The 10,947-nt window shown below is 45.0% G+C and overlaps 1 protein-coding gene across 1 annotated transcript; it reads right to left on the bottom strand.

Annotated features, from left to right (window-relative positions):
* Window positions 1–270: 270 nt before the first annotated feature.
* Window positions 271–5,395, bottom strand: Gpr101 (G protein-coupled receptor 101). The gene has a single exon (XM_057760085.1). It carries the CDS (start codon window positions 5,380–5,382, stop codon window positions 3,877–3,879), a length of 1,506 nt encoding a protein of 501 aa, XP_057616068.1. The 5' UTR covers window positions 5,383–5,395; the 3' UTR covers window positions 271–3,876.
* Window positions 5,396–10,947: the final 5,552 nt, after the last annotated feature.

Below are 10,947 nucleotides of genomic sequence, written 5' to 3'. Positions count from 1 at the left end.
ACACAGTGAGTTGCTTATTCTGTCTCCACAAAAGAGGAGGGATGGGAATGTCACGTGTCCCCCTTTGTTCTCAAAGAGCACAATATAGGAACCAGAAGCACACATTAAATTAGACTTTATTTAGAATATTTCAGAAGAATACACTAAGGACAGATTAACAGCACCTATTTAAGAAACACAAACATTTAGTAATAGTTAAATCACAAATGTTAATCTCGCTGCATTCCCCAAGCAGGAGTCTGTTATTCCTGTCCAGTGATAAATGCATCATAACCAATTTAGAAAGCATTCAATTAAAACCATCCAATCTATGAAACCTTGACTTTGGGCAGAGTCTCTGAGACTACTGGCCCATGGAACAATATCAATTCATAAATTTGATTGGAGTGTGAGGGGATTTCTCTTCTTGCTGAAAAGTGGACAATAAATTCCACCCCATTTGTGCACCTGAAGGTAAGTTGTGCCAGTGGGAACTTGGTCCCAGGACTATAGTTTTGAAAATCCTTTGAAAAGGCACTTTTAAATTACAAACCCTTTTTAAAGGAAACTTTTAAATTTAAAATGGAAAGTATTAAAGAGAATTGTTTTATTGACTGAGTGCAATTTTCCTATTGTTCTCAGTCTCAAAATAGCACATGAAATTTGGTATTAAAGGCAGTTTTAGAAAGGATTTAATGAGTGTATATATATATGTAAATATATATATATCCTCTTGTAATACTTTTGTTCTCAAAATATAGTAAAATACTATTATTTCTTTTGTAAATATATTTGATCTACAACTGTAACTCTTCAAACACCTGAGCTGCAATCCCTGCCCCCACCCCGAGAAATCTCACTGTCTCTTTAGCAATACTGCATCACGTCTGAGACAGGCGAAGTGGGTAAAAACAGAGCAGTCCTTTTCTGGGTTTTGGCACTTATCTAGGAGGGCAGGGATGGTCACAATATACATCAGTTAAGTACAAGTCCAATAACTTCCGATCAGGAACTGGTTCCTGTTCAAGTCTTGAAACTGCAATGTTCTTTTCATCTGCTCTCAGGACTCCAATAGCCTGTCCTGGGGTTCTTGCTCTTTTATGGGGAAAGGACTGTCTTCTTTGACTTTGTATTCTATACACTGAAGCAAACAGGTATACCTGTGCCAGGTGCATTGTGGAGAACTGCCAGCGTGGACTTCAGCCAAGATGATAATTTAATTCACATCAATTACCGCTTGTACCAAAATAAGTTCCTGCTTGTCACATACCAGGGATTTAAGGAATGAAGAGGCACCTCTTCCTGCTGCACCGTCTTGGAGCCGTCTTCCATATCCTGTAGTATACACTTTCAAAGGTAAAGAAATGTACTATGTTCTACTTCAAAAATTGTGGCTAGAGTACTGCATGCATTTTGTTAACTAACTTCACATGGACACATCACTCACTTTTCACTAATGACACTAGCTAAGAACACATACAACCTACTATCTAGCACCTCAACTCCAAGAACACATTTTATTTACAGTTAGAGCTTACATCTAGAAGAAGTACCATAAAAGAACACAGCACTAACACAAGACAAAAGTACCGGTTTTTCACAAAGTTGTAACAAAGGAAGAGGGGAAATCCACTCAGGTTTGAAGCATCAAACCAAAACCATTCTTGTTTTTGTCTCCTTAAGAGCAAAAGAAATACAGCAATTAGTTTTCATACAGCAAACCTCCTTACATGTACAAGTTGCTGTGGTTTCCCCTTAATGTGTATACTCTAAAGATATGGAGGCTTTGGGAGGCAGTGATGGAAACCTAACTCCTATTGGTAACCATCATGTTCGTTGAGGATTCTTACCCTACTTACCAAAAAGCTGTGAACTTGCCAGTGACCTTGCAGTGGCCAAGTTCAGGGTATTTGAGTTTTCCTGTTTCTTCTTCTTACCAGTTTTGTTCCTTATAGCCTAAGTGTGTTAATACACATGTTAAACATTTGCTATCAAGGAAGATGTCATATGTAATTAGAAAGGTTTCCTTTCTTCCAGGGTTTTAGGCTCATGCTTCTGCCCTCTCATGACTAAGCCTGGCAGTGGTTTGGGGCCATTGGAAAGGCTGGAAGAGGAGTGGATGAGTGTATACCTTCAACATGGGAAGTTTGTCATAGCTGATGCTTTCCATATCTCAGAAGAGATTTGTCGCTTCACAGAACTCGCAGAAACCCAACGGCTGTTCCTTAGTACTGCCTTCTAAACTGTGTTGAAATTGGTGTGTTAAAGCACCTGCGACTCCTCTGCAAAGTAGATGCCCTATTATTCTTAAATAAAGAAATCATTAAATTTAAGACACATCATTTCAAAGTCCAGAATCTTTTGCTACTGCACTTATGTAATGATTTGATATAAGAATACATCCTTTAAAAACATTTTGGGGGAGTGATTGTGCATGATTATCTGTGAGGCTAATGATGACTTTTTGTGTAATTTCATATTTTAAATGGCAAAACAACATGTAGAATAAAAACTCATTAAGTTGTTAGCTCTTTATTCAAAACAGCACAAAACTTGAGGCAGTTGCTATCTCCGTGCTACCCAGAAGCCCTATTGTGCATTAAAAGAAAATGTCATCAAGACAGAATGCTTTTAATTCAAGGGTTGTCCTTTTCACACTGTTTTCAAAAGGTCTTCACCTTTAAAGAATCCAATTTGCCAAATTATGGACAGCGAAGAAAAGAGGGAAATTTAGATTGTGTTAGGAGCAGGTGAGTCTCAGCATCCTGGAAGATGTGTGTGCTGTCAAATGAACTTACCACACTTGGACAGGTTCTGGTTCCATTTGGATTTTGGATTTGGGCAAACAGTTTTCTTTGTTACACTTTGAAGGGGTTGAGCTTTAAAAATAAAATAGAAAGTTCATTTGCAACAAAATATTAGAAACACATTTGAAATCCTGTTTTCTATGGAGGCGTTTCTACCAATAGGCTAGGCATTGCCACCTTTCAATGTCTGTTTCAAACCTGTAAGGAAATGCCTCTTGCCCCGCAAGAAAACTGATCAAATAGGTTACTTCACCCAGGCATCTTTTAAGCTTAGTGATAAATCACTGTCAGTCACAACCCATGTAGACACCTAGGGTAGGGGAGGATGGAGAAAGAGAGGAGAGAGAGAAAGAAAAAGAAACACACAATTGTTTAGCTCTATGGCTACGTCTTATTTCTCCGCTTCTTCCTTTGGACCGACTTCCCATTTCCTGTGTGCATTTTTCTGGATCCCTTTAGAGGACCAAGAAGCTTTCTTTATATACTAACTGCATAATTCCCCTTTGTTGAAGTTTGCATTATAGTCTTTGCACCGTACCGTGGGACTCTTCAGTACAGAAATCAGTTCATACGATGATCTGTCCACCTAGCTCTGCTTTGGGGGGCTCCAAAAGTGATTTGATCAATTGTTTTTTCTGTCAGTTGAACACAATATGTAGTCCCAGTTCATGAGTTATGACCTGAAGGTCAAATAGTCCTTCTGTCCACAGGCGCCAATTTCCCTTTTACGCCGAGCTAAAGTTGCCATGTTGTAGCTCTGGGGAGGCAGGCAAAATAAATACCAAGAACAGTTCCACACCAGACAGCCCTTGTTTTAGGAAATTTAGAGCCTAATATGTTATATACATATATTTTGGTAGGAATCCTCAAGTCCAATCTTTGACGGGCTTATAACTTTCAGGAAAGATTCAAGTCTCTACTTCTTCCTTACCTTTCTTTACCTGCCTCGTGGTGGGAAGGGATGTGTGCGCAACACCTTTGCCTGAAATGGTAAGAACTGGCACTAACGAGACTGGGGGTGGTGCACTGAAAAGAAAGCAGCTTTTGTTTTTGTTTTGTGGACACTTAAACACTTGCCTTAGAACTAACTTTAAGCAGAATCATAGGAGGGGACAATCTTGCCTTCAATCCCTCTCTCTATGCCAGCTTCGGTTTCATGCAGGTCACGGCGGCTGACTTCTGTAAAGGGCCTATTCTTACGGAATAGCTTCCTCAGTACCTCGTTGATTTCCTTCTTGATGCCCTGGTTCATGTAGCCATAGACATAAGGGTGGATGCAGCACTGCAGGAAAAAAAGCCAGATCATTATGGTGATCGCCCACTGGGGTACCTTGGTTTGGACATCCACCCACACAGCCAGCACAGCTATGAAGCAATAGGGCCCCAGCGATATCACATAGGAGAAAATGATGAGGAAGATCACTCTGGCAGCTTTGCACTGATAGCACGGGGGCAAAGGTGGGTCGCAGTTGCTGTTTCGACGACTGGCTGGAAGGCTCTCAGGGATGTTCACTGCATTGGCATCATCTTCACTGAAATGACTTTCATCCATGCCAGATTCTATGTCATCTTCGCCCAAGTCAATATTGCACTGATTGCTCTCTGTGCGGTCAGTGCTGCCTATTAGAAATTCGCTGCTGGTTCCCAGCCCCTCCGTGCTGCCATTACTGACCTCTTCACTGCCCTTGGACTCAGAAATACCTGCACTTAAATATAGGCTTCTTTCTTTGGTCTTCTTGACAATGCCACTGGCTTCCATGGAACCCTCTTCCACCTTACTCTTGGCCTGACCTTCATCTTCGCTCTGGAACTCATTCTCATCCTGGAACTCATCCCTCTTCTTTATTCCCCATCTATTCTCAGTCTTCACAGAGTCCTTGGCTCTCACCCCCAAGCTGCGGCTCTTGGCGTTGTTGTACAGGAGAGCATGCTGCCGACGGGCTACACCAAACACTGCAGAGTAGCAGCCAATCATAACAGCCAGTGGAACAACGATGAAGGACGCCACACTGATAACGGTATAGACGGGGCTGGCTCCCCAGATCATGGAACAGAGAGCATTACGCTCATCAAAAGTAGCCTGGCCCCAGCTGTAGAGAGGAGGTGTGCTCTGCAAAATAGCCATAATCCAGGTGCCATGGAGGAGCATATAAGCACGTCGGCTGGTCATCATTGATGGGTAGGAAAGAGGGTGGATGATGCACAGGTAGCGATCTACTGACACCACCACAATGGTATTGACACTAGCGAAGGCAAATAAGTGAGTGAGGCTAACCAGGGCTGTGCAGAACTGGCTGTTGAGAGGCCAGAAGGCAGGAATGGAGGTGGCTATCACCCAGGGAGCCACAAGAGTAATCTGCAGCAGGTCAGTGATCAGGAGGTTGAAGATGAACCGGTTGCTCACCTGCATTAACTGTGGCTTATGGTTCAGTACATACCCAAGCACTACATTGCCCACAAAGGATACAGCGAGGAAGGCAAACAGCACAGTGGCTCGGATGATGCCGTGAGCTAGACTAATAGGCATCTTGGAGAGGGGCATGCACACTTGGCTGCTGTTGTCCTCTCGAGTGCTGTTGGTGCAGGTGGGTGTCATGGTGATGGCGGGCAGGCGGGAGACAAGGTGCAGCTCAGTTTCTGCACCAGTGGGCAGCCAGATGCACAGACTGCACACTATCTATGCTGAGAAGGAGAGAAACATGTGGGAGGGTTAGTGCCCTGCAGAGACAAGCCTCTGAACCCAGCAGCATCGCTGCAGGGCCCCTCCCTGAGACCCCTGTGCACTCTCAACCCCAATCAGAGCAGTTTCTTCAGCTCCTTTTCTAACTCTTGGGGTCTTGCTGCCAGTCTGTCTTGCATTCTCTTCCTCTTGCTTGTCCTTCCCGTTAGCTCAGTGGGCACTCCCTCAGCCTCCATGTCTCTTGGAGATCTGTTCTCTTTAGATGACGCATGCACTTGCACTCTGTATCTGCCTGCTTGTGACTCTAGATTTCTGTCTCCAGTCTTTTACTGGGGGCACCTTCCCCCTATCACAGAGTGCATGCCCCTATTTCCAGGGACTTTGTCTCATCCTTCACTCCATAGTCTTTTTTTTTTTTTTTTTCTCCAGTTTCCCACCAGCATATACACAGTCTGCCTATGTCTGGCTGTCCCTGTCCTCTGTCTGATATGCTGTCTCTCCCTCCCACTGTCAGCTCTCTGTCTCTCAGGCTCCGCATTGTTTTTTTTTTTCCACTAGGGAACTTGCTTTGTAGCTGTGTGTGTGTGTGTGTGTGCGCCTCTTCTCCCTGGGTCTTTCTCTCTTGGTGAATTTCCTTGGTCGTCCCTTTGGGCTCCTAACACACCTGTTTGGCATCTCTGACTCTCGAGTCCGTGATTCTCTCAGACTTACGTGTCTCAAGTCTCACAACAGCGTTCTTCCTCACATTTCTCTGTAATTCTCCTTAGTTTCCTTCACTGGGTTTCTAAGTACCAAAGTTCTATGTCTTGCCACACCTGTCCCTCCTCCCTCTTTTTGCCTAACATTCTGGTTAGGTCTCTGTTTTTCAAAAGATGTCTCTAGGTCCAGTTCACCCCTGCCTTTCATTCTCACCAACCCAGTACCATTCAGTCAAACTCTTTCTCTGCTTCTTTGAATATGCGTACATCACTACCACTCAGCATCCTTCTCTGGGAGCCCCTCCGCCCAGTTTTCCTCTACCTGGATCTTTGTCTCCATGTACCTCTCTGCTGTCTTTATCTTGCAATGGAAACCAGTTGCCCCCTTGGCCGCAAGAGCTTTATCAAATAAAATGCGTAGTTTCTCAATGCGCAGTGGTGGCTGGAGCATGCAAGGTGGATACCTATTACACTACTTCATGCCGCAAATTCGCCATCCTCCCTATATTTTCCAGCCGGCTAGGAGTCTGAACCGCAGGGTGGTGGGGGTGAGAGGAGCGAGCTGGGGAGATTGAAGAATAGGTAAAGAGATAGGGGTGCGCAAGGACCGGGTCGACGGTCTGAGAGGGAGAGCGCAGGAAACTTGGAAAGGTAGAGAGAGGAAGAGAGATAGAAGGGGAATGAGAGACACAGAGAAAGTGAGAGAGTGAATTGGAAGGAGAACCAAGAAAGAACAAATAGGATCCTTAGAGTGGGAGAGAGGGAAAAAAGATTAAGAATGTGTGTGTGTGTGTGTGTGTGTGTGTGTGTGAGAGAGAGAGAGAGAGAGAGAGAGAGAGAGAGAGAGAGAGAGAGAGAGAGAGAAGGGGACAGTAGGAGACAGGGGCATGGAGAAATGGGAAAAGAAAAAGCTAACCAGAATTTAAAAAGAGAGAGAGAGAGGTTTGAGAAGCAAAGAATGCAGGAAGGAAACATGAAAATTAGGGAGAGGGAGAGGACGCAGGAGAAAAAGTGCCCGGGATAAGCCAGGGCACCTGGAGAGCCCTGGCGGACCTCACGCGCAACGTTATTAACCTTCTAGTCTTGGCAAAAGGGTGTCCTGGCGCTTGGGTTAGGGGATCTGTTGGGCTTGGGGACCCGCGGCGACCCAAACAGAGCTCAACAGCTTACCTGTTGCTGCTGGAGACGATGCGCTGCAGGAGCTGAGGACCGATTCCTCGGGGCTCGCCGCTCGTCTGGCCACCTTTCGGGGCACAGGCGGCTGCAAGCTCGCACCGAGTGGAAGGAGCTGCGGGCGCGTCTGGAGCCGGGCACCGAGCTTGTACCCGCACGTCCGGCCAGCGCGCAGCGCCGCAAGCTCTGAGCTGTGGCGGGGGCGCGCGGCTTCTTAAAGCCGCGCTGTGCCCTCACCTTGCAGCGCCCCCCCTCCTCCCCTCTGTCCCCGCCCGCGCCGGTGACGCACGAGGCCACTGAACCCAGAGGAGCGAGGCTGGTGGCAGCGACAGTGGGGCGGGAAAGAAGGAGGGGGGGGATGACTCGCAATGGACCCACACAGATTTTGTCACCCTGCATCCCATCACAAGCACTCTGAGGCTCACAGACTGAAGCTGTCACCAGGATGTTTTCATGCAAGCCCTAGCTCCTAGCCCTTAGCCCTGGAATTGGCGCAAGATCACTGCTAAAGTTTTTATAAAGAGAGTGGGGAGACTCTAGTCTGGACCTCTGAAGACCTCCCTCCTAATACGAACTGTCCTCAGTTTCCAGAGCGGAATCGCAGCTTTGATGGCAATTATTTTTCCCTCGCTCCCATAAACAGCAGCGTCTTACCTGTAGGTTTCAGAAACATTCCATCTTGGACAAGTTGGGTAATTATTTATCCACACTATGCTTGAAGTCTGTGTGCCTGTGGGTCTCAGGCGCGCCGCGCGCGCTCTCTCTCTCCCTCCTTCTCCCCCTCCCTCCCTCCCTTCTTGCCTCCGTCTCCGCTCTCAGCTCTCCGCTCTCCGCTCCATTCCCCCCTTTTCCCTTCCTCTGCCCTCTCCCTCCCTCTCTTTCACGTCCTCTCTCCTTTTTCCTCTCCCATCTCCCCTATATCATCTTCCTTTGTTTACGTAGAGGACAAAGCAAACTAGAGGTTACCCCAATCTTGTGAGATAAGTACTGCGATTACTTTCATTTCCTAAAGCAGAAGCCAACTTGAATTACTCAATTTGCCCAAGTTGAAGTAAATTTCGTACCTATATGAGTAACTAAAACATTCTGCTCTCTTGAAATACATTCAGCATATATGCATATCAGGCCAAAGGACACACCCTCCCCCATCCCCATCTTCTCGGGATCGGGGAGAGTTTGGGAAGGTGTCTTTGATGGATCAGGAATCATTTTGATTTGACTGCCTCCAAGAGAGGAAGAAGAACTTTGTAGGCAGGAGAGGAAGCAGCTGCTCTGTTATGTGGAAGTGCATGGTCCAAGATAGGGCTGCATACCAAGGTTGAGAAATACAGAAGGCTGTGTGCTATGGTATCTTACGGACAGCCTGAGGGACCTTGAAGGCAAACCTGAGGACTCTGGGCTTTAACTTGACATCCTTGAACAACTGTTGAAGATCTGTTTTATTATGCATAATTTAGAGTATACACAAGTATAGTGAGAATAATTAAATAATTTAAATAATTAAATATTTAAATAAGCATGTTCTTATCACTCAGCCTGAATATTGACACAATAAGCCATTCCTGTTCATTTTTTTAAAGTAGGGCAATATGAGGAGGTTTCTGCTTTTCCATGCTTTCCCAGATGCAATGCTTGCATGGGGGCAGGTGGGGCACTGGGTGGAGAAAGGGCAGAAGGAAATGCTGCCATAGGAAACTCAAGAAGAGCTCAACAGGACACACAGAAGGGTCTAGCAGAGTCTTCAGGAAAGAGGAAATTAGCATTGAGAAGAACAAGCAAGGGCCAGGAGGTATTAGGGATAGCACAGGATGACCACATGATTCTGAGATGGGGCAGGGAGATGCGGCTAGTGCATAGTCATGTCCCGGGATGCTCTTTGGATTTCAAGTCCAGCTTTTGCTCTTAGATCATTTGTCTTTTTCTGCTAGACCCGATTTTATCTTCCCAAGGTTGAATGGAAAAAAAAAAAAAGGTCGTTTTTCCTGGAGACAGTTTCTATGATAATCGCTCACTATTATTAATTCCCAGCCTCACACTGGCCATGGTGCAAGATCCTGGGTGGCATGCACTGTCAAGCATCAGTTGGCTCAGATTCGATTATTTTACAATTGCTTGGGAAGCATCGCTTGCTCCAAATGGCCAGAGACAAAGTCCATTTTTTTTCTGACCTTTCTTCCTCTTTATTGGGGTTCTCCAGAGTGCCCTAACTTGCTGGGAACCAGAAGGAGACAAAGAGCCAACCTCTCTACTTACCTGTTCCAGGACCAGTTCATGGAGTCTACAGCTATATTCATGGGCACAGCGAGAGGTGATTGGGATGGTGTGTGTGTGTGTGTGTGTGTGTGTGTGGTGGGAGAAGTTCTGGAGAAGTAAGGCCTTACAATGCAAGCAGCCTGCCTTGTTTGCATTATACTACAACCAGAAGGCTTCCTTAGCTAGTGCGGGCAATATTTGAAATGAACTAAAGAGAGTTTGGGAAGATGACCCAAGAAGTCACAACAACAGTTTTCCCACCTTTATAATTCAATAGAAGCAAAGGTGGTATTGAGATAATGGTATGTATAGGCTTAAAGTAGAGGGCAAAATCCTTCTAGCAAGAAAGACCGAGGGCCGAACTACAGTGATAATTTGTGACACGGGTGAGAAGCATGATAGCCTCCAACTTGCCAGACAAGCAGCTCCAACTGTGTATCGACACTCAGAATAGGGAATTTGGAAGGCCTGTGACCTGATCAGGTATTGCCTCTTATCGTTGGTGATGATGATAATGATGATGATTACGACAACAACAACAATAATGATTGCCGATGATTCTTTCTGGCCTCTGTGGGTGCTGCATGCACATGGTGCACAGACACACAAGCAGGCAAAACATTCTACACATTAAAAAAAAATCTTGAAAAAGAAAGAAAAAACCTGCAAAGTTGACTATTGTTGGAAAGGTGCTAACATATGAGATAAATAATTAGTTATAATGATGGTGTGCTACAATGCCAGCCAAAGCCCTTACAGAGAAGTTAAGTCACTTACCCAAAGTGCTACTGTAAGTGTTGAAGCTAATTACTAAAATCTGCTCTAGTAGACTTTGAAACCAGCATTTCCTAGACTGTTTTAAGGAGGGTTATGACAGCAGGGTTTCTCAAGACTTAGTCAATCCATTTTTGAAGATCAGGTGAAAGGGGACTAGGGACCACTGGACTTGTGGGGGCTCACATGGAACTATGAAAAAGTTGACTTTTGTAGGGAACCAATCTAAGTTCTAAGTCATATCTTTTTCTACTTAAGAAGTTCACGATAAATCAACAGGGGGAAATATATAGTTTTGTCCTGGATTGACTGCCATGGAAGTGTTTTAATTTTTCAATGATTTGAGCTATTTTGGTAGTATTTACTTTCAGCCCACCCCTAGGAGTTGTGGCTGCAAAACTCAATTGAAATGAAATAGCATCTAGGTGGGAGCTAATAATTGCCCATTTTGTAGCCTGGGGAAGCATAAAGTTTGGATTTCAAAGCTATAATCTATCCAAATAAACTAGGTTGTAAGAGAAAACAAGTAGAAAAAAATCACTTTATGAATTAAAAATAAAGGCTTGATTTCTGTCTTATTTTG

This window comes from Chionomys nivalis, chromosome X (assembly GCF_950005125.1).
Source record: "Chionomys nivalis chromosome X, mChiNiv1.1, whole genome shotgun sequence".
NCBI classification, from domain to species: domain Eukaryota; kingdom Metazoa; phylum Chordata; class Mammalia; order Rodentia; family Cricetidae; genus Chionomys; species Chionomys nivalis.
The sequence above is the reverse complement of the archived record's forward strand: the minus strand, read 5'-3'. Positions and strand labels throughout refer to the sequence as shown.

Excerpts from the sequence above, each read along its gene's own strand:
- Gpr101 (XM_057760085.1), bottom strand. The coding sequence starts at position 5,382 with ATGACACCCACCTGCACCAACAGCACTCGAGAGGACAACAGCAGCCAA.